Source organism: Dama dama, chromosome 31 (genome assembly GCF_033118175.1).
Source record: "Dama dama isolate Ldn47 chromosome 31, ASM3311817v1, whole genome shotgun sequence".
Lineage (NCBI taxonomy): Eukaryota > Metazoa > Chordata > Mammalia > Artiodactyla > Cervidae > Dama > Dama dama.
In genome coordinates, this window is record NC_083711.1 from 16,783,677 (window position 1) to 16,808,564 (window position 24,888).

Genomic DNA, 24,888 nt, shown 5'->3' on the forward strand with positions numbered 1-24,888 from the left:
ATTGTCGGGGGGCGAGGGCAGTTGGGCTGTGGACAGGGCCGTCCCCTGCCTCCATCCCCAGCATTGCCAGTATCCAAAATAAGGCACACTTTCCTTTCCACCAGGGCTTCCCTCATGACTCAGCTGGTAAAGAATCCACCTGCAATGCAGGAGACCTGAGTTCGATGCCTGGGTTGGGAAGATCCCCTGGAGAAGGGAAAGGCTACCCATTCCACTATTCTGGCCTGGAGAATTCCATCGACTGTAAAATCCATGGAGTTGCAAGGAGTCAGACACGACTGAGCAACTTTCACTTCACTTCACTTCCTTCCCACCAACCTGACCTCTTGAATGGCTTTTGAGGGGTGAGCAATGGGACCTGGGTTTGGTAATACTCCTACCCCTCCCACTACCAGCTAGGTGTCAATACCCACGGTGACCTCAGAAAGCTATGCAGTGAGGATGTTAGTCTCGCATTAGCTTGGTTCTCCACTGATTTGGAATCTCCCTGCAGTGTGGGAAACCTGGGTTCCATCCCTGACTTTGGGAAGATCCCCTGGAGAAGGGAATGGCAACCCACTCCAGTATTCTTGCCTGAAGAATTCCATGGACATAGTAGCTTGGCAGGATATAGTCCATGGAGTCACAAAGACTATTATTATCTATTATTTATCTATTATCTATCTATATTATCTATTATATATCTATTATCTATTACTACTATTATTATCTCTGTCCCCAACCATTTAGACTTGACTTACATGAGGAAGAAACTTCTATTACATAAGCCACTCACTGAGAGTTCAAGGCTTACCTGTTACAACAGGAAGCACAACATTAGCTACTACAATTCTTTTTTAGATAACAAACTCTACTTTTCCCCTCACCAATGGTTTTAATGTATTCTTATCAACTATATTCAAAGTGAAAGCTGACAACATTTTCAGGGCCAGTACTCAAACAAAAATCCTTTTCAGGCCAAGAAAGAAAATACCTGTGTTAGTGTTATTCTAGGGTTCTATTCTATTCCTGGATTTAAGGAAAGTCTGATTTAAAGTCAAGTCAAATTTGTAAAGTAAACCAGACTTTCCTTAAATCCAGGAAAATCCAGAACTGTCTGTGTAGGCAGAATTCTAACATGGTCCCCCAAGTTCCCAGGGCCTGGTGTGTATACACTTTCTCTCAGTTATTCAATCAAACATAAATGTAGGTCCTATTCTGTAGGGGTCTTAGAATTGTAATTAAGGTTGCAAATATGTCTTTAAGGGAAGAGAGACTGCACAGATGGTTCTGCCCTAATCACATGATCTCTTAATTTTTTAAATTAGTTTTTATTGGGGCATAGCTGCTTTACAATATCGTGTTAGTTTCTACTGTATAGCAAAGTGAATCAGCCATCAGTTCAGTTCAGTTGCTCAGTCATGTCCGACCCTTTGCCACCCCGTGGATTGCAGCACCCCAGGCTTCCCTGTCCTTCACTACCTCACGGAGTTGCTCAAACTCATGTCCATTGAGTGAATGATGCCATCCAACCGTCTCATCCTCTGTAGCCACTTTCTCCTGCCCTCAATTTGCCAAGCATCAGGCTCTTTTCCAATGAGTCGGTTCTTAAATCAGCTATGTATGTACATATATACCCTCTTTTTTGGATCTCCTTCCCATTTAGGTCACGACAGAGCATTGAGTAGAGTTCCCTGAGCTACGCAGTAGGTTCTCGTTAGTTATTTTCAATTTCTTTCTTTTTCAGTTGTGCTGTTGCAGCATGTGGGATCTTAGTTCCCCAATCAGGGACTGAACCCTTGCTCCCTGTGGTGGAAGTGCAGCATCTTAACCACTGGACCACCAGGGAAGTCCCACATGATCTCTTTAAAACAGAAGTTTTCTCGGTTAGTCACAGAAAGGAAATTCAGACATTCAAAACACAAGAAGGAGTCAACGTGCTTTTGTTGGGCTGTAGATGGACAGGGCCATGTGGCAAGCAATGTGGTGGCTGTAGAATTGGGTGTGGCCCCAGCTGACGGCCAGCACGGACTGGAGACTTCAGACCTACAACCACGTGTTTCACCAACCCGGTGGTTTAGTCTCTCAGTCGTGTCCGACTCTTTGCAACCCCATGGACTGTAGCCCGCCAGACTCCTCAGTCCATGGGATTTTCCAGACAAGAATACTGGAGCGGGTTGCCATTTCCTTCTCCAGGGGATCTTCCCCACCCAGGGATTGAACCTGGGTCTCCTGCATTGCAGGCGGGTTCTTTACCAACTGAGCTACCAGGGAAGCCCAATCATAAGGAAGTGAAATCTGCCAAGGACGTGAAATCTTTACCACTGAGCTACCGGGGAAGCCCAATCATAAGGAAGTGAAATCTGCCAATGAGCATGAATGAGGTTGGCAGCAGAATTTTCTCCAGAACCTCCAGCCAAGAATTGAGCCCAGCTGACTCCTTCATCTCAACCTCGTGATAGACACCCACATGGTGCTAGGCTTCTGACCTACAGAACCATGAGCTAATAAATATGTGTGTTTTTTTTTAATGTCTTTATTTACTTATTTGGCTGAGCTGAGTTTTAGTTGTAGCATGTGGGATCTTTAATCTTCATTAGGGCATGTAAACTCTTAATTGTGGCATGTGGGATCTAGTTCCCTGACTAGGGACCCCTGCATTGGAAGCTTGGAGTCTGAGTGACTGGAACACCAGGGGAGTCCCAAATGGGTGCTATTTTGAACTGCTAAGTTTGTAATCATTTATTATGTAGCAACAGAAGACTAATCCACCAGGTGAATCTCCTGCAAGATTTTCTGAATTAAATTTCTTCTGTTAACAGTACATCATTAGTAACAGCCTACATATAATAGAAAAAGGAAGAGGATTTACTTTATTCTCTTTGCTTGACAGTTTACAGTAACATCTATGGAGAAGAATGGATCAGTTTCTCCACCAGTGATCATCATGGGCAGTTACTGTCTATCAGCATATCTCAGAGTAACTAATTGCACTGGCTTTGCATTTAATCTGATCAGGGTCCAAATACTGGTCCAGACACTAGCTGTGCAGCCCTGGAAAATCACTTAACGTCTATATATTCATCCATAAAAATCAGGTTGTCAGTGCATATTAAGGAAAATCACACACTTGAAAGAGCCTAATGCATACTAGCTGCACAATAAATGCTAATTTCTTTTCTTACCAGAGTAACTTCTGTACTCCCCCAGCCTATAGTTTCTAAAAAGTTTATTTTATTAAAGTATAGTTGATTTACAATGTTGTGTTAATTTCTGCTTGCAGCAAAGTGATTCAGATACATATATATATATAGATAATCACTGTTTTTCATATTCTTTTCCAATATGGTTTATCACAGAAGACTGAATATAGCTCCCTGAGCTATAGATTAGGACCTTGTTAATTGTTCATTCGATATATGACAGTTTGCATCTGCTAATTCCAATACTTTTTTGTTTTATTGCTTTTCTATCATCTCATTTGAGACTATTTTATATAATAAGAGAATCACTACATATGCTGAAAGTGAATGAAAAATAAACTCTTGAGGAAAATGCTTCTATGTACAGTGTAGGATCCCCTGGAGAAGGAAATGGCAACCTGCTCCAGTCTTCTTGCCTGAAAATCCCATGGACAGAGGAGCCTGGTGGTCCTCTGGGGTCGCAGAGGACCATGGGGTCGCAAAGAGTCAGACACGACTGATTACGCGTGCACACAGTGTAGGATCATTAAGATTTACCTCAATCTTCACTGGAAAGAGACTTTGACATAATGAATTAGTAACAGTACAAGGTCAGCAGCCAGTGAGGTGGAGAGGCTGCTATAGGGAAGGTGGTGCTGGAGGTCCACCTTTATAACTCTACTCTCCGGGGCCCCGAGTTGCCTCACTGCTCTGGAGCTGGGTGAGGGGATGAGGGTAGGAACAGTAACCCCAGGTAACTGAGTCACCCTTGGGTAGGTCATTGAGTCCAGCAGGTAGACACACACACAAGCACATCACCTAATACTTCCAGAGTGACCGTATCCTCCTCCAGGTTTTGACCTTGTTCCGATGGGGCACTAACTTCACAGCGATATTTCCCGGCATCATTTCTTGTAACATTTTTGATCCGTATGCTGAAATCTATCATCTCAGCTCGATCTTTAAAATCACCTTTTAGAAAAAGAAGACAATGGTGTTAACAATGAGGTGATAACTTTCTATATACTACCTTCTTCTAATCACTTTGTTCAGTAACCACTGCATTTATTTTCCTATTAACAAACTCAATGAAAAAACGTAAAAATTGTTTATGAGTTCTGCTATTTCAAATTTCTATATATATATATATATATATATTTTTTTTTTTTCAGAATCTCAGACTGTTCACAAAAGAACACTCAGTGCCGGGAGCCATTTTAGGAGGTCCCGCCCGTGACGAGGTCATGAAGAAAATACCGGGCAGGCAAGGCCATCCGGGATCCCATCCATGATGAGGTCATGAGGAAAAACCTGACAGGCAAGGCCGTCTAGGATAAGGGACCCTCCAGGTTGGCCTCGGCCTCTACCCCACCCTGTATCCTCCCCCCTTTTCTGTTGTTGTTCTTGTTTGCCCTGCTGCGGATTCTTGTGTTGCCTGCCGAGAGCTCTCCTGCTCCTCTTTCATTGGATAAAGACCAACTTAAAACCCTAATTAATAAACCTCCTAGATGCTGGTACCCTATGAAGGGGCCAGGGATGAAGAAAATGCTTCAATTCAAACCCTTTTGCTGGCATTCTGGCTTGTTTGATAAATGTGTGCTCTCATTGCAAAAAATGCTCATGATTGTTCTAAACATCCTAAGCACAGTACGCTAACAAAAGAAACTATTAAGCATAGGCCCCTTCACAGGGTGAGAAAAGCTCCACAAATATTATAGCCACAAATATGCCTAATAGAAAATACTTTAGATAGAGATTAGCTGGCAACTCCTTGTAGGTAGTTAACTTTTAGACTGAGAGTCTGTTTTGTGCTATATCTTTTGCATTTCTGTTCTGTAAAAATGTAATCCTATCTAGTTCCCATGGAGATGACACTTAATAGAAAGAAAATAGATTAACCACAAAAAAGACAGGGTCGGCTACTGAAGTTGCTTAAAGTTGCACCAGGTGCAAGCCATAAATTGTCAACAGGCCTGAAGGACAAAAGATTTTATACACAGAGATTAACCATAAAAAAGGCCCTAATAGGCACAGAGCCCTTTGCGGGGTGAGGAAGCCCTATTAGAGAACACAAAAAATATTGTTTTAAAAGTGGTTATTGGATCAACGTTTGATTGATGTTAATGTGCTGAGGTTGTGCAGTGGAAACTATTGTTAATATAGTTGGAGATCTAGAAAAATAAGAGCTTAGGCCTAGTGTAAAAACAGTAAGATAATTGTTAATTTTAACCAGGAGTGCTAAACAGGGGCTCCCTCACCAGAGCTGCAGTCTTTGTGTGTTAAACTTTTTAGATAAATTTAGCTGAGCATTTCTGCAAAAAGATTGACTTTTATGTTAACAGGATTGTATTTCTATTATGTTGCGACTTGCTGTACCATGAGACTGCCACTTTTCTGTTTTCTGCTAACCTCAAGGCCAGAAGATAATGTACAAAAAATCTATGGGAAAAGACTCTCATAAACAAAAAATATACAGAGCACACCTGGTTTCGTGAAGGACAAGCTGATGTAATGTTAAACTAAGTCTGTATGCTTATCTGCCCCTTAGAAATGTACCAACTTAGGGTATAAAGGCTATGGTGAAAAATAAAACACTGCCAGACTCTGCTGCACATCCCAGTCTGGTCTCTCTCTCTCTCTCTCTCTTTCTCTCCCTCACAGACTTGGCCCTATCAAGGCTGGTCTCATGTGTCTTTTTCTCGCCGACGTCGTTCATCCTGAGGGTTCCCCTGGATCCTGCTGGGGCTAGACCCCGGCAGCTCAGTTCTAACCACTGGGTTATTCTGAACTAAATCCCAGCATCACTGCATTGTATCTATCACTATCAACACTTTAACTTAAAAGCTCACCATATATTCAACAAGATCAGGGAGTATAAAGAAATGTATAACGAAAAATTTTATAAAGAAAACCCTGGATAAAGGTGGTCATATTTACCTTCCCCTAAGTGCCAACCCCCTAAGCTTCTCAGTGATGACCTAGATTTCTGGATCACCCAGAAATAGGGTAAAGTTATTAAAACTGAGCAGCGACCCTCCATCCCAACCCCACACCATCTTTCCTTCCTTTCTGTCAATAATTTAATCTACTGGACCAGCAAAAACAACTGTATCTTACATCCTCTAGGAGAGAACTGAAAAATGAGCAGTCCAGGGCCTCCATGGAGTCCACCCACTTCTATTCTTTGTCCTGTTTTTGCTGTTATGTGTTGGGTCTTGGTCTCTGCTGGTTTCACATCACACTTGGAGAAGGAAATAGCAACCCACTCCAGTACTCTTGCCTGGAAAATCCCATGGACAGAGGAGCCTGGTACGCTACAGTCCATGGGGTCCCAAAGAGTTGGACACAACTGAGCGACTTCACTTTCACTCTGCTGGTTTCACATCCCACTTACAGAAACACATTCTCAGTCACTAGCCGTGTCCTGTTCTCATTGATGTATGAAAGGATCTGGGGTACATGGCACTCTCTTTCTCTCACCTCATTGAGTCCCCCACTTCTTACCTTGAAGAGCCTGTTGATAGTAGACGAAGGAAACACCGCGCCCCAACTTCTTCCATTCCAATCTGGAGGAAACGGTCTTCTTTGGGTATTTACAGGCTAAAATAGCCTCTAGAAACAACAACAAAAAATATTTGTTTTCTAACTGTCCTTCTGAGATTATATTTTACTTAATTAATAGACTTTAAACAGCCTTATTCTTTTATCCATTCATTCATTCATTTATTCATAAATTTCCTCATCAGGTACCATGTTGGCTTAATTTAAAGACAAATTGAAAGCTCTGTAAGTCTTTAACAAAATAATTTTGTGTCACTAGGCTGCTTTTCCTACTTTTTCTTGAGACTCAGTTCCCATCTGTAAAATAAGACAGTACCTCATAGAGTTGTTGAGTCTTCATATACAAATGGGGTTCCAGGGTGGTTCACACAGTAAAGAATCTTCCTGCAATGCAGGAGGCCCGGGTTCGATCCCTGAGTTTCGGAAGATCCCCCAGAGAAGGGAAAGGCTACCCACTCCAGTATTCTTGCCTGGACAATTCCATGGCCAGAGGAGTCTCACGGGCTACAGTTCACCGGGTCTCAAAGAGTCAGACAACTGAGCAACAGGTTTTCACTCATACAATAATAGATGCAAGGCACACATGCCTGGAAGGAGTAAGTCCTTTACAAAAAGTTGCTATGATTAATTAACGTTTTCTCCCCCATCTCAGTCTTCAACGAGTTTAAAGCCTGGGAGAAGAGGCAAATAAGATAGTGGAGTTTCAGTGATGAGTGCCAGGATGGAGGTCAGTGGTGGATGCTTCACACCTACTGCCTGGAAAAAACACACCTAGCCCAGCCCAGGTCACGTTATGGAAGTCCAGATGGCCCCTCAGCACGCTACCTTCTCACCCAGAACCCTTCTCTGATAGTCTTCTCTGTGCGTACATTAATACCAACCCAACATGGTCTCCAAATAAATCACTGACTCCTACCCTTCACCTCAATCCAGAAAAAAAATTAAAAGATTTAATCCAGGCCTCAGGTTTAACCGCCTCAATGTAGCTCACCAGGGTCACATTACCACAGGAAATTCACTGCACGTATGTCATAAAGGAATTCCAGAAATCACCCAAGGCGCCCTCTCTTTTAATTGTCTGGACAAGATGACAGGGGGAGGAAAAAACCAGTGCCCGCCTACCAACTGCTTCACGTTGCCAAATGGAAACCTCTAGTCCTATGTATTTTTAAAGGATGTTTCAACCAGGCTCTCCAGAGTGTCAACTTCATATTTCTTTTTTTTTAATTTTTATTTTACATTGGGATATAGCTTACTATATTGTGTTAGTTTCAGGCACACACAAAGCAATTCAGTTACACATGGATATGTATCTATTCTTTTTCAGATTCTTTTCCCATATATGTTATTACAAAGTATTAAGCAGGATTCTCCTCAATTTCTTATTTCTGAAACTTTTTTCCTTCACAGTGCATTATAGTTTGACCTAAAAAACAGTATATTTAACTAGAAGAGAAACTATGCTAAAAAATCCTTTCTATATCTCTGATACCATTAAAAATTATTTTGAGATGTTAAATGATATGGTAGACTAGAAAGCAATACTTATATTTACATTACATATTCTATTAAAAATATACATACAGACATGAACAAAAAACCTGCAGGAAAATGTATGAAAATATTAACCCAGCAATGATTTCTATGTGACAGAAGTATAATTTTTCTGTTAAATGTAGTTTCTACGTTTTTTCTTGTTCCACACACATTGCTAGAAATATAAAAATAGAATAATAGGTTATGGCAAAAAAAGTAGGACAGAGAAAAGAAAGAGGAGAAAACAATCTGAAAGATGTTTTTAAGGATGTCTAAAGTTTTAAAAGCAGGTTTTGTATTACAAACAGACATCATTTTAGAGACATGTTTACAATTATGCTACACAGACAAATGTGTACCGAGGGACTTGTCTGAGGAAACACAGTTCTGTTCTGTTGATTAAGGAGAATGGGCGGTGGCCTTCCGGAGTCTTGAGTTTCAGATAGGTTTCCTTCCCGTATTTTGTTGAGTTTCCAACAATTAAACACACACCCACATTCATTTTTAGTACACACTCCTAGGTCTTAGGAATACATTTATACTCAAATAATCACATTGTTTCACATATCTAACTGGACACACACGCACACACACACACACACACACACACACACACACACCCCTTTTGGTGAATTCTCCTTAATGTCTATACTCATCACTTTATGAAAAACCTCTGTAGAAATTATGTTAAATAGTGTAACCAACAGTTTTCTTAAGGACAGTGACTCTATTTCAGCCTTAATCTCATTGACCATATAAAATATGGAGAAATGGAATTTGTCCAAAGTATACTCAGTACTTGCTTCCCACATGGCTCAGTGGTAATGAATCCGCCTGCCAATGCAGGAGATGCAGGTTTGATCCCTGGGTTGGGAAGATCCTCTGGAGAAGGAAATGGAAATCCACTCCAGTGTTCTTGCTGGGAAATTCCACGGACAAAAGGTGGGGTACAGTCCGCAGGGTCACAGAAGAGTCAGACAGGCAGGACTTAGCAACTAAACAACAACAATATTGAGTACTGACTGTGTGTCTGGCCTTGTTCTTGAGCTATAGCAGTGAAATCAAGATCTTACAATTTGCAGGGGGTCAGACACACAAGAAACATCACAAAGTGAATTATACAGTACATGAACAGGTAATTTGTGCTACGTAAATAGGGTAGATCAGAGTCCGGGAAGTTTTGGAATTCTGGGGGAAAGGAATGCAATTTTTAAATAAATACAGTAGTAAGAACCTGCCTCATTTAGAAGCTGATATTTGACCAAAGACTTAAAAGAGGGAATTTGGATTTTTCAACTCCCTAGAATCTGAATTTCGCCTTGTGGTTCTTCAGGAGTGTTACAAGCAGGGAAGCCCTTTGACCTCCAAAGCTGTGAGAAGCACGACATCTGCTAGAAGCACGGGGCCAGCATCTGAGGATAAAGAACTCAGTGGACTTGGAAGCTATGGTTTTTCCAGTAGTCATGTATGGATGTGAGATTGGACCATAAAGAAAGCTGAGCGCCGAAGAATTGATGCTTTTGAACTGTGGTGTTGGAGAAGACTCTTGAGAGTCCCTTGGACTGCAAGGAGATCCAACCAGTCCATCCTAAAGGAGATCAGTCCTGAATATTCATTGGAAGGACTGATGTTGAAGTTGAAGCTCTAATACTTGGACCACCTGGTGCGAAGAGCTGACTCACTGGAAAAGACCCTGATGCTGGGAGGGATTGGGGGCAGGAGGAGAAGGGGATGACAGAGGATGAGATGGCAGGATGGCATCACCGACTCGATGGACATGAGTCTGAGCAAGTTCGAGGAGTTGGTGATGGACAGGGAAGCCTGGCGTGCTGCAGTCCATGGGGTCACAAAGAGTCGGACACGACTGATCGACTGAACTGAACTGAGCTGGACTTAGAAGCTAACTACTATGAGCTTTCTTCTCTCTTTTCAGCCAAAATTCAACATTCACGGCCAGCGTGATTTCCTTTCTGTATATAGCCCTCAGGGTTATTATGCCATGTGATATGCTCAGTTGCTCAGTCGTGTCCAGCTCTTTGCAACTCCATGGACTGTAGCCTGCCAGGCAACTCTGTCCATAGGATTTCCCAGGCAAGAATCCTGGAGTGGCTTGCCACCTCCTACTCTAGGGCATCTTCCCCACCCAGAGATCAAACCCGCATCTCTTATGTCTTCTGCATTGGCAGGTGGATTCTTTACAACTAGTACCACCTGGGAAACCCAATATGCCATAATATAGTAGTTTAAGGCACAGATGTTGGAGTCAGACCTTGGTCATAAACTAGATGTGTGTTGCTACTGGGCAAATTATTTAACTTTTTATAAAAAGAGATAGTTGTGTTCATATCTGTAAAATGGGAAGAGCAATATTATTCGTCTTGCAAAGTTGTCATAAAGATTAAAGGAGACAATGTATTTACACATTTGGCTGCACATGGTACTATACATTTGGTCCATGCTCCATAAATGGTCATTATTACTTTTACTCATGAGGGACCTCTCTTACTTACAGTTGTAAGCTTGCCCTGGCATGACAGAAATCCATACTTAACACCATCATATATTTGCTACCAAATTACTCAGATTTGAACTGAAGCATTACCTGTGTTTGAGACAGCAAAGAAAATAATATAGATATAAAGCATACTTGCCCAAAACAAGGCATATTAAAACAGAAAAATGCACCAAGTTTTTCTATTAAGATGATTATTACATTGCCAAAAATACCTGTGTTGGTTTGGATTGAGAAAAGATAATTCTTTGTTTGGAAAAGGCATTCTTTTCAACATGCAGCAAAATAATCGTTTTTAGGAATCACACAGAATCATTGTGAATATTCATTTTTCTAGTTTCTGTATTGTTGACTATTGTTTGACTTTCACTTCTGTGCTCAAGTTAGAAATGATCAAAATCTTACATAATGCAAGAATAGAATTGGTACTACCAAAATAATTGTGACAAATTGCCATAAATAACTTCTGTGGAGAAAAGCATGCTATTAAATTCTGACTTACTGCTCACACAGTTGAACACTCTCTGCATAAGGCTGTTCATATATGACCATTATATATATGTCTTTTAAGACATGCATCAAAAGAGGGAACAGACATTTGAAACCAGTTTCTTAAATGTTTATCGGGTAAAGAAGTATCACACTTAAGAAACTAATTTTTCAGGTTGCCCAGCATTATTAATGTGTTCTAGGTAAAAAGATCCTTCAGAAAAGTAGTATAGTCAAAACTGAAGTAAATTTATAAAAACTCCTATAATTCTTTTTGGACAAGAAAGCTTGGCATGCTACAGTCCATGGGGTCGCAAGGAGTCAAACACGACTGAGCGACAGAACAGCCATAACTTTTTTTGTTATTGGATCCTTAGGGGCTTCCCTGGTGACTCAGAGGCAAAGAATCCACCTGCCAATGCAAGAGATGTGGTGGGTTCGATCTCTGGGTCAGGAAGATGCCCTGGAGAAGGAAATAACAAACCACCCCAGTATTCTAGCCTGGGGAATCCCACAAAGGAGCCTGGCGAGCTAATCCATGGGGTCAGAAAGAGTTAGACATGACTGAAGTGACTGAGCATGCACACATTAGATCCTTAAAGTTTTTAAAAAATTGTTATAAAATACACATAACTTAAAATTTACCTTCTTAATGGTTTTCACTGTATAGTTCCAAAGTGTTCAATATATTCACATTGATGTGTAAGCCGTCTCCTGAACTCTTTTATCTTGTAAAACTGAAACTTTATATCCATTAAATACCAACTCCTCCCTTATAAATATTTGAAGAAGCTAAAATAAATTTAAAAAATGATACCCCTAATAGGCTATATTAATGTTATCTTAAATACACAGTGTGGAGTTTGCAGTGTTAATTTCCATTGACTAAACCTAGCTAACCTTGCAACTTTGCAAGATTTCCATCTCCCTGTTTTACAAATTAGATTTTTTTTTCCTGCAAATACTTTATGTAATAAGAGACCTTCTTTGTACATCAAGCCTTTCATGGAATGTCCAAAATTTCCACTGAGGAGGTGGAGAAAGAGTTCTCAAGGTAGAAACAGCAGGGAGCAGCATTTCAGCAGAGGAGCTGGTGTGAGGTGAGTTTCTGACAAACAAGACACGCATTCATCCCCATGAGGTCTTCAAACAATACAGCACGTGAAAAGGAGCAAGGCACTCTACCTTGATACTCTATTGCTGTGACTACTTGATGATCTTTTGAGGCAGAGAATCCATAGGCCTTATGATCTGAAAGATGAAAACGGATAGGATAATTAAAATAGTGCAAAGTCCATCAAATGTCTGAATGGGATGAAGTATTAAAGAAAACTGGCCTACAGGTTGGTGACGGTTTCACACAACTCATAATATTTCCATTTCAAAGTACCAAAACCTGAAAAACCTAGCAGAGGGAGCTTAGCTCAGTGCTCTGTGATGACCTCGAGGGGTGGGAGGGAGGCCTGAGAGGGGTCACGCTGTGGTACAGCAGAACCAACACAACATTGTAAAGCAATTATGCTTCAATTAAAAATAAATTAAAAAAAAAAAAAAAAAAACAGGAAAAGCCAAGGCAAACTATATATGTTTTTTCCATTTTCTACAATTCGGTTTAGCCCTGTAAGCATTTCCCAAAGCAAAACTCATGAATCTTTTTGTGTTCCTCCCCTGACCCCTGCTGTCCCCACAGACAACACACTCTTACAAGTTCAATTCTTATAATAGTGTTTGTGTCTTTAATTCAACCTAATATGTGATCTAGCAGTGTCAAAGGTATCATCATTCCCTGTGAATAAAAACTAACTATTTCTACTGCCCTATGTAAGGCTATAAATTGTTTTATGAGCTTATCCCCAACTATACCTAAATAATATAAAGTCCTTTAACATATTTTTGACTATGAAATGTATACATAGTATAAAATGCTTGTAAACTTTGTATATAACGTTATGATGAAAAATGCAAACAGAACGTATTCGATTTCCTCCTAAACACTGCAATGACTTTTCCAGGACTGGTCCATAAGTTGAAATGACTGATGGATTATGAAGTCTAGTGGGATCTGATAGTGATGTGACGGTGATGATAATCGTGATGACGTCATCATCATTCTTGTAAACTTACTGAGAAGTTTTCTTAAAAAGTGTTTTCATATACTTCTCTTACTTGATAAAATTCAATATTCAAAATGATTTGGCGTGGTAGGCATGATCCAGGCTTAAGTAACAAAGTAGCTGAACCAGGAGTTAAAACTTTCTAATTCAATCTCTGATATGATCATTTTGTATTATGTCACGTCATGGGTGTCATTCTATGGGCCAGTTCCAAGACCACGTTTATAAATAATTTCAATCACTTCCTGTTAGTATGCAATTCTGAAATTTAAATGCTACAAGGACAAGATTATTTGCCTTTTGTATTCTCTGATATAGTCCAAACACCTAGAACAATGCCTGGAATAAAGCAAAGCATAATAAATATTTATTGAACAAATTAATGAGACAATTTCTTATTGTTTTCTAATGAGAAGAATCAAGTAAATGAAGTTAGAGCAAAATAATACTAATGAAGGGTTCCAGAAAACAAGTTATTCTTTTGTGAAGGTGTCAAAAATATTCTATGGATTGATGTTAATTATTTTAATGCAAAGCATTCTTGCTGGTCATCATGCGTAAACAATTTAGGCAAAGCAGTTCAACTGCTGTCTATCCAAAAATTATACATGAAATGATGTAGGATGAAATTAAATTTATCATCAAATCTAAGGGAGGTTATTTCTTGAAGACTTATTTCTATAATATACTAGAAATGCTAGTTCTCTGCTCATTCTATCATGTTTTCTGTCTTCATATAATTTACTTACCCTATTTTCGGCAAGCAAAAATGATGACTCTGTTGCCATATTCAATGGACACTTTAGGTTTTTACCTTACTTGATCTCTCCAGGCCATCTGATTCCTTTGACTCCCTTGAATTCTGTGACATGATTCTCTCCTAGTCTTCCTTCTTTCTCCCAGTGGGGTCCTCCTCCTCCTTGTTCTGCCCATCCATCCATGCATTTACCCATTCATCAATTTATCTATCCATCCATTCATCCAGAAACTGCTTTCCTGACTCAACTAACTCCTTTCTACACAATCTTTGATACTCTTGTTTTTAAAATTTACTTTTTGTACTCTTATTGACTCAACTACCATTTATTTGCCAAATCTGTACCTCTGGCTATAATCTCTCTACTGTGATTAAATTCAAAAAGTCCTCTTTCTCTTGGGTATCCACATCTCCATTTCCTACAGGTACCAAAAACTCATGGCAAAAAAGAACTTTGCCTGCCCTCAAAAACTTTGCTTTCTTCCTATGAACTCTCAAAGCAGTGAAAGGTATCACACTCCACATGGTTACTTGTGCCAGAAAATCGAGCACTGCCCATGAGGCAGCCACTCTCATCCATTTACTCACCAGTTTCCACCTGCAGACTGAGAACTGCGTGTCATTCAGGACCATGTTTTGATATACTTGTCCTATCCCCTCTTTGTCCTCCCCCACCTTCATGTTGTCAAGCGTTATTTGCCTCAGGGAGGGGATGTGGGTAGCCAAAACCAGAGAGAGAAAACCAGGGTGCCTCCTGCCTTTTCACATTTAGAAACGCTGACCGTGAGGAAAATGGAAACGACTCACAGCTTAGGCAAACATTCCAGAGAAACCATCATGAATAAAATATATCTTCTCCCTGGACTGGGGGTACAGAGGAGGAAGTGAGATGGAGGGCACAGGCCTTAGTGAGCTCCTGAGAAAGAACAGTAACTAACATTTATGAAGCACTTGGGCTTCCCAGGTGGCGAAGTGGTAAAGAATCTGCCTGCCAATGCAGGAGACACGGGAGACTCAGGTTCGATCCCTAGGTCGTAGGAAATGGGGAGTAGGAAATGGCAACCCGCTCCAGTATTCTTGCCTGGAGAATTCCATGGACAGAGGAGCCTGGTGGGCTGCAATCCAGGGGTCGCAAAGAGTCGGACATGACTGAGCACACTCATAGCAGCATGAGGCACTTGGACGTTACGCGCCGTTCTCAATGCTTTATGAGTATTAACTTACTTAACTCTCACAACAATTCTTTATGGTAGGGTGCCATTTTTACACATGTTTTTCAGGTGGGGAAACTGAGCCACAGCGTGGGTAAGAGACTTCGGCACAGTTATATAAGTAGTAAGTGGCAGAGTTGGGATTTGAAGCTACCTCAATGATACCGAAAAGTCCACATTACTTATTACTATTTCCTACTGGGCCCCAAAGCACAACCCCCCCCGCCCCCCCACCCAAGCTGAACTATGAGGAAGGGTTGCAGATTAATAAAGACCCTGTTGGACAATTCCACCGGTCTAATGAAGATGGGATAGGTTAAAAATTGGTGGTTAAGCTCAAGGCAAGGATTGGCTCAGAAGAATAACATGAAGGTGGAAGCTAAGGGGCTATGACTAGAGAAGGAGGAGATCAAGGTAATCTCAGAGGGACGACTCTAGACAAGGGCTGCTCAATGCTGCCAGCACTGACATTTGAGACTGGATCATTCTTTGTTGTGGAAAGGTGTCCTGTGCATTGTAAGGTGCTCTGCAGTATCAGTGGCTTCTACCCACTAGATTTCAGGAGTATCCCTACTCTCCCACCTCCAGTCCTGACAACCAAAAATGTTTCTAGACATTGCCAAATGTCCTCTGCAGATGGAATAGGCAAGTCATACTGGGTTGAGAACCACATCTCTAGACTTACAGCTAAGGCTGGTTTGATGACCCAGGAATAGACTCAAGGAGGGCAAGAAACCATGAGTTCAAGGGTTTCGAAAGTTCCTATCAGATCACAATTTCTCAACTATGAAATAATTTATTACACTTCTAGGAAGGAGAGAATAATTTTTCACATGGCATGGCATCTTTGAATCATTCATCTGTATGTAGATTGACAAGTAAATGAATCTTCTACTGTGCTAGCTTTTATCACTCCTTAAGAATACGTGCTATACTGGATAATTGTGTGTGTTTGTTTTTTTTTTCCTGTCTCTCCTGGAAGCCTGAACAACAAATCTAATTGTGAAATTAAAAATCTCAAAATTCTACAAACCTCAAATGTCTAGTTCTACTTAACTGTTCAACATTGTTAAACTATTAAAGTTCTATATATCTCTGAAATGTAAACATTTTCACTAAGGAAACTGGCAGATCTATGTGAAGAATGCAGGCCTGCACGGATGCTTTTAATTGACACTTGAGAAAATTTATTCACATAAATGAGTTATCCCATCTGGCTCAGTCTTAGGGAGGTATTGGGACCACCAAAGAATAATTTCAAAATTACTCCTTTTCTTGTGCATTTCAAAAAACATAAAAGGGTCTAAGAACTCTTTTAAAATACTCTATTTTCCCTTTTCCACATACTTCTGTCACATACCAGTTTGTGTCCTGAAGTCCTCTGAACCTCTCCCCACCCCTCACATCTTTCTTTTCCAGCTTCTTCTCTCCTTCCTCAGTTTTATTTTGTAGAGTCCAAAGGGAGAGTTTGGAACATTTCAGAGCACAGAGGAAGGGAAGAGAGTCAGCTGGCCATGTCAGCATCCTCTTAAACGAGCTGAGGAAAGGCAGGGCCTCATGGGTCCTTGTGAATTACACCTACATTTAAATGACATGGTGGCTGAATGTTTTTGCCAGTTGATTCTGATTCTAAACCATTATTCTGTGAAACTTTTGAAATACACTTTGAAAAAATTTCTTTCCCCCTTTCAGTTCAGTTCAGTTCAGTTCAGTCGCTCAGTTGTATCCGACTCTTTGCGACCCCGTGAATCTCAGCATGCCAGGCCTCCCTGTCCATCACAAACTCCCAGAGTTTATTCAAGCTCATGTCCATCGAGTCGGTGATGCCATCCAGCCATCTCATCCTCTGTCGTCCCCTTCTCCTCCTGCCCCCAATCCCTCCCAGCATCAGGGTCTTTTCCAATGAGTCAACTCTTCGCATCAGGTGGCCAAAGTACTGGACTTTCAGCTTCAGCATCAGTCCTTCCAATGAACACCCAGGACTGATCTCCTTTAGGATGGACTGGTTGGATCTCCTTGAAGTCCAAGGGACTCTCAAGAGTCTTCTCCAACTCCACAGTTCAAAATCATCAATTTTTCATCGCTCAGCTTTCTTCACAGTCCAACTCTCACATCCATACATGACCACTGGAAAACCATAGCCTTGACCAGATGGACCTTTGTTGGCAAAGTAATGTCTCTGCTTTTTAATATGTTATCTAGGTTGGTCATAACCTTCCTTCCAAGGAGTAAGTGTCTTTTAATTTCATGGTTGCAGTCACCATCTTCAGTGATTTTGGAGCCCAAAAAAATAAAGTCTGACACTGTTTCCACGGTCTCCCAATCTGCTTCCCATGAGGTGATGGGACCAGATGCCATGATCTTAGTTTTCTGAATGTTAAGCTTTAAGCCAACTTTTTCACTCTCCTCTTTCACTTTCATCAAGAGGCTTTTTAGTTCCTCTTCACTTTCTGCCATAAGGGTGGTGTCATCTGCATATCTGAGGTTATTGATATTTCTCCCGGCAATCTTGATTCCAGCTTGTGCTTCTTCCAGCCCAGCGTTTCTGATGATGTACTCTGCATATAAGTTAAATAAGCAGGGTGACAATATACAGCCTTGATGTATCCTTTTCCTATTTGGAACGTAGTAATGTGTAAATTAGCGCTCTCAGAGAAGGTCCAATTATGACTGGCATTTCTTATGATTTTTGAACTGCTTTAGTACACACCTCTTAGACAAAACAATGAAGATTCATATTCCCTAGAAACCAGTTGAAGGGACAATATTGGCAAAATAGGAAAAGGTAATCTTTGTTCCCTTCACGTCATGTCTTTGAGCTTTTCAAACACCACAATGCCTACTGAGAATGTTTATTTTCTTTAGGGTTTTGGATCTTCTTTCATTTGAGGCAAACATTAGTCTAATCTGAGACTGGAAGATTTAGGACTGGGCTCAATTATCTTACCCCTTTCTCAGTCCCAGTTTTCTACTTGCTAAAACTTCCATTGAGAATTATTTCTTCTATTTTCAAAACCTGTTTTTAAAGTTCTATGAAAAAGAATAGCTGTTAACTTCAATAATTTTAATTCTCTCATAACTTTTCTATGATATGTTTGAATAGGAGAAAAAAATGTCCCAGACAAAGAAAAAGAAAGGAGTGGTTGCACTGGAAAAGCTATGAAGGCAAAAAAATTATAAAGGGGTTTAGTTCTATGATATTAATGAAAATAGCATTTCTTGGTAGCTGAATATTTCTTTCTGTAATTTGAAGCATCTTCTCCTTGCTCCCTCTAATTCTATTTACTTCAAGGTTAGCCTTTCATTAAGCAAAAATATTTTTTAAAATATGGTCACTTATGTTGAGCTTACACAGAAAGTTCTAAATTTTGAAAAGATAATTATAAGATTTCTACTGTGTTCCAGTCTTTCTAAGTCCTCGAATTCAGTTTTATTTCCCTAACTTACACACAATAACTCTATGGATGAAACAAAATGTTCTGTATAAACATTTCACTGGCAGGTTTTAGGAATAGGCTCTGTTGGCTGCTTTCTTGAACTGATTTTTTTCCCCCTTCACTTATCTTGGGTAAGTTAAGTATAAAAATAAACAAAAAACTGTCATGTAGGTCCACTGGTTGAGGTCAACAATTGTTTTAAACTTAGCTACAAAACATCTCTCATCATTGTGGATGTGTTCCAGAGCTGCTGGCAGAAGTTCATAAAGTAAGGTTAAGAGATGATTATTTCCATAACTGCTAAAACTCCGAGTCAAGTAATTCCTTTCAGTGAAATAAAATCTTTTTGTTTCTTTTCTCCACCCCCTACTGTAAGAATGAAAGGTCTTATGCTGTCTATCACCCATTTAGAATAATTTAGCTTGACTAAGAATAAATATGTATTCACACCACCACAATTTAAAAGTTTACTATAAAAATGTTATTTTAATTAACACTTTTCAGTGAAGGAACTCAGCCTATACATATATATGTATCCATTACTATTCACTCGAAAATCACAACATTGTCAATCTGCTACACCCCAATACAAAATGTTTTTGGTATTAAAAATAAATAAATAAATTTATAATTACTACTTTTCATTGAAAACATGATTGGGAAAAACTGACATATTACAGAGGTTTGCTGTTTCTTTTAAAAGTACATTACAGGGAATACCACGCATAGAAGCAAGTTATAAATACTGTGGGTATAAATTATCTTCAAAAATAAAAATTAATAGTCATATGGCTTTGATAATCACTTATTAGAGTGAAAAAAATTTTTTTTTTTCATTTTGTGACCATGCCGTGAGGCACATGGAATCTTGGTTCCCTGACCAGGGAGCAAACCCACATCCCCCTGCAGTGGAAGCGCAGAGTCTTCACCACTGGACTGCCAGCGAAGTCCCTAGAGTAACAAATGTGAGACCCACAGGGCTAGCAGCAACAGTATGATACCATGCGATATTTATTAGAGATAGATATTTATATGGACAGAAAGTAGCCTAATGAGGTAGAAATTAGGATATATTAGGTAATATACTCATCTCTCTCACCATCTGTCATTCAACCATAACAGGTCATAGAAGGGGAGGGAGAGAAGGGAGTGGGAGGAGGGAAAGGGAAACAGACACACAGACGAACATGTCCTTCTAGTCTCCAACCATTCTGGCCCTTCCTCTTAATGAGACACTGGCATCCTATTTTCCAAGAGAGAGAAGCTACACCAAAACGCAAGGAGAAATAAAGAGATGTTTCTGATTTGGGAGTTACTGGGTGGCTGATGTCCTGGTGAGTTAATGATGACCTAAAGAATTCAAGGGTGATTTTGACAATGAATAAATTTTCCCCTTAAGAACCTAGCATCTAACGAAGATGTGACTCCATTCTGTGAATATCTTTACTTGACAGATGTGACAGCTGAGAGAGGTTAAGGACCTTGCTCAAGGTCACGACACTAGAAAGCAGGGAAGCCGAGATGTGCGCCTATTTACAGCCAGTTTAGTCTGACTCCACAGGCCTCCTCCCACCCCACACCTCACCCCCCCATTTTCACATCAGTGCAAGGCATTGGGAGAAATCAGTATCAAACACGATATATTCAGACACTCTGCAGACAATTTCACATGCATTATCAATATTTAGGGTTGTAAAAACATTATTCAGGGAATATGTAACAAATTTCCATTTTAACAGAGAAAGTATTAATTGGCAAATGTTTATGATGAATGAATTCATTTAAACAAACTCTGCATATTTGTTATATTCTGCACAAAAGTTTTATGCCTCCTCCCGTTTTCCGATTTTTTAATCATTTGAGTAAAAGAAGAATTGGTGTCTTGGAACTGAGTATCAGTTGTTTTCATAATATATGCATTAGTAAATTTAGGGGAGCTTTCAGAGCATTCAGTTACCCAAATAAATGGACAATTAAATTTTTTCATGTGATATCCACAATGAAGTAAATAAATTAACTTCTTACAAATAAATTCTCAGAAATTTCAAAGTCTTCAAATGCTTAATAGTGACCAACAGCATCGGAAAGCCATCAGTGGCTAAATTTCTCACCAGATACTCCACACTAGGACATGAAAGAAGCCCTTCGACCATTCTGAGATTTTTCTTTGATATTCCTCAAGTGACAACCTCAGCCAAACACAACTCATTAACCAGTGGCACTGATTACAGACTTTAGATAGATAACAGCAGTCCACTCAAATCCAGTAGACCCTCAAGACAAGATGAAGAAATGCTGTCTTCCAATATTGATGTTAATAAGAATTACATACTCAAAGCAAGGCATAAATATTAACCATTCAATGTTTTATTTGGTTCTCCCTAAGATTAAGGTGCCAGGAAGTAATGGTCCTAACACTATGTGAATGCAAAATAAGAAATCATTACTAAAGATGTCACAGGCACAAGGAATAAAGGTCAGGATAATAAAATGGGAGATCTGTTCAGTTGCTCAGTCGTGTCCAACTCTTTGGGACCCCATGGACTGCAGTATGCCAGGCTTCTTCATCACCAATTCTTGGAGCTTACTCAAACTCATGTTCATAGAGTCAGTGATGCCATCCAACCATCTCATCCTCTGTCATCCCTTCTCCTCCTGCCTTCAATCCTTCCCAGTATCAGGGTCTTTTCCAATGAAGCAGTTCTTCACATCAGGTGGCCAAAGTATTGGGAGTTTCAGCATCAGTCCTTCCAATGAATATTCAGGACTGATCTCCTTTAGGATGGACTGGTTGGATCTCCTTGCAGTCCAACGGACTCTCAAGAGTCTTCTCCAACACCACAGTTCAAAAGCATCAATTCTTTGGTGCTCAGCTTTGTTTACAGTCCAACTCTCACATCCATACATGACTCCTGGAAAAACCATAGCTTTGACTAGATGGACCTTTGTTGGCAAAATAAAGTCTCTGCTTTTAAATATGCCTGAAATTAAAGAAACTTGCTCCTGGGAAGAAAAACTATGAAAAACCTAGACGGTGTGTTAAAAAGCAGAGATATCACTAAGCTTCAATACAGTTTTTCAAGATTAAAAGTTCAATATTGCCACCAGCATTTGATAGTTACACTTTTCAGAAGCAATGAACACACTAATTCTCAAATAAACAACTTTTGAAAAGAGGTAATATAAATCATTTCCCCAGAATTTTGATCAGCTCTGTGCAAAGAGCTAAAACCAAGTTTCTGAGTCTGGATTCTGAACTCTGGTTCTGGATCTCTACGGTGTACGAACCTGCACAGAAAGTTCCAACAGCTGACAATACAGATTACTCAGTGACTCTCTGGATCAGGGGACAATGGAATGGTTATTCTCGAGTCATGTGATGTTTATAAGTCCACTTAAGTGAAGCATGTGAGAAGATAGCTCTCTACCATCTCTCTACAAAGCTCTCTCTAGTTTGTTTTAAACTTTCTCGACACTTTAAGAGTTTTATCTCTCTACCTTACTGAGTGAATTTCAAGAATCACTGTAATGCAAAAAAGTTCATTTTTTGAAAGCATGAACATACAACTATGAGTACAAACTGTTTTACAAAGTATGCTCAGTCATGTCTGACTATCTGTGACCCCATGGACCATAGCCCACCAGGCCTCTCCGTCCATGGAATTCTCCAGGCAAGAATACTGGAGTGGGTTGCCATTTCTTTTTCCAGGGGATTTTCCCAACCCAGGGATCGAACCGGGGTCTCCCACCTTGTAGGCAGGCTCTTTAGAATCTAAGCCACCAGGGAAGCCCTGTTTTACAGAGACTAGCATTAAAAGTATCAAAAAGATCTGTAACATCACCCATCTGTTAAAAGTATAATTGGCAAATGAAGTTATCTTTGCATTTCTCAAAAGAAGCTAGAGCACTGCTAATGTTTTTATCTTTTTCTGAATTAGAAGATTTATAAAAATATAATGAAGAGATACACAACAGGAGACAGGACGACCATGAGTTTAATGTTTAAGCTTTGGAATCCTCCCTTGCCTGGACACCTCTTAAGGCCCTGGACATGGATAGGACCCAGTAATTTGTGCACATTTTGTAAAATTTGCAAGGAAAATACTGTTTTTTGGTAAAATTTTTCTTAATGAGAACTCTAAATAATTCATTCTTGAACACAATTATGGACGGCTCCTTATTAATGAATTTATTTGGCTTTCTAGATTTGACCACCCATGATAGAGAAATTGGGGCTTCCCAGGTGGTGCTAGTGGTAAAGAACCCATGTGCAAGTGCAGGAGAAGTGAGAGACACGGGTTTGACCCCTGGGTCAGAAAGATCCCCTGGAGGAGGGCATGGCAACCCACTCCAGTATTCTTGCCTACAGAATCCCATGGACGGCTACAGTCCATAGGGTTGCAAAGAGTCGGACACTCCTGAAGCAACTTAGCCCACACACAATAAAGAAAATGGTCTCCAGAGTCCATTTTCTGATAGCTCAACCTTTAAAATACTAAGATTTTATGTGACCAATTAAATTGTAATTTCTTTCTCAAATTTTACTTCTTAAAATTATGAGAGTGGTATAGATTTTACTTTTCAACTCTCCTGATGGATGATTCATAAAAGTTTTAGCCCTTACACTTCATACATGTGTTATTAATTAAACTCTATTACCATAAATGCTTCCAGGAGAGATTTGAAAACTAAGGGAAACCTTCCCAGTTTATTGTTGCTTCATGTTTCCTTTGATTAATCTTCAGGAAGCAAGGAACAAGAACCACTTATTTTGAAGTGCAGGACTGGGAAACAATGGCTTGGCATTGCTTAACTGTCCTATCTTACTACTGTCAGGCAAGGCTGCTTTGGGTTAGTTACTGTGATTTCTAGGGTGCTCAAATCCAAGATAAAGTCAGTTCTCTGACTCATTCTTTTATTTCAAAACCAGTCCTACACATTTGTGAGCTAACAGCAGAACATACTTTTTAGGACCAGTCAATAAGGCCAAGTGAAAGAAATGATTTAATGAACACCTGTGTTATGAACTGAATGTTTGTGTCTCCCCAAAATTAAATGTCGAAATCCTAACCCCTAATGTGATGGTATTAAGAGGCAGGGTTTGGGGGAGGTGATTAGGTTATGAGGATGGAACCCTCATGAATAGGATTAGTGTCCTCATAAAAAGGGACCCCAGAGAGCACCCTCACCCTCTCCACCATGTGCATATACAAGAAGTTTGCAGTCTCCACTATTCAAAATACTCCAAAAGTGAAAACAAACCAAATGTCCATCAACTGATGAATGGATAAACAAATTGAGGTCTCTCCATATAATGGCATATTATTTGACAATGTAAAAGAATGACATACCAATAACATGCTAAAACATGGATAAACTTTGAAAATATTGTGGTAAGTGAAAGAAGTCAGTCACAAAGATCACATATTATATGATTCCATTTTTATGAAATAGACAAATCCAGAGACAGAAAACAGTATGTAGTGGCCAGGGGCTGGGGAAGGTGGAAGTGGAGAGTGACTGTTACTAGGTATGAGGTTATTTTGGAGATAATGGAGCTATTTTGGAATTGGATAGTGGTGACAGTTGCACAAATCTGTGACTATGCTTAAAAAAAAAAAACCACAACCCATTGAATTATCTACTTTAAAAGGGTGAATTGTATAATATGTGAATTATATCTCAATAAAGCTGTTTAAAAAAACAAAACAAAAGAAGAATTTCCCAGCCTGCAACCAGGGAACAGGCTCTCACAGATGCCAAGTCTTCCAGCACGTTGATCTTGGACCTCTACCCAAGAACTGTGAGACATCAATGTTTGTGGCTATCCAGTCTGTGGTATTTTAGGGACAGCAGCTCAACCTAACCAAGACAGTCTGCATACATTTGAATCAGTGGGGCCTACACAGCTGCACCCTGGAATGGTCAGAAAATGAGTATGTCCTATTAGAAATCCAATTTTTGATATTTATTCAGATCAAGTATTAAAAAGGAAGACAATGGTATTTGTGTCCAAATACAGCATGTAAAAGTCTATCTGCCATAATATATCTCAGATGAAGTGGCTTTGACATCCTATACTGCATGAGGAAGACTGAATCTGTGGCAGA

General features: G+C 39.9%; 1 protein-coding gene across 1 annotated transcript in view; it reads right to left on the bottom strand.

Moving 5' to 3' along the window:
* JAM2 (junctional adhesion molecule 2) overlaps positions 1-24,888 on the bottom strand; it is an 82,413-nt gene that overhangs the window by 20,356 nt on the left and 37,169 nt on the right. Inside the window, exons 2-4 of the mRNA XM_061134394.1 lie at positions 12,445-12,510; positions 6,666-6,773; positions 3,981-4,133 (exon numbers count right to left, since the gene is read on the bottom strand). Of these exons, the coding sequence (XP_060990377.1) occupies positions 3,981-4,133; positions 6,666-6,773; positions 12,445-12,510 (327 nt within the window). The remainder of the gene's footprint in view (positions 1-3,980; positions 4,134-6,665; positions 6,774-12,444; positions 12,511-24,888) is intronic.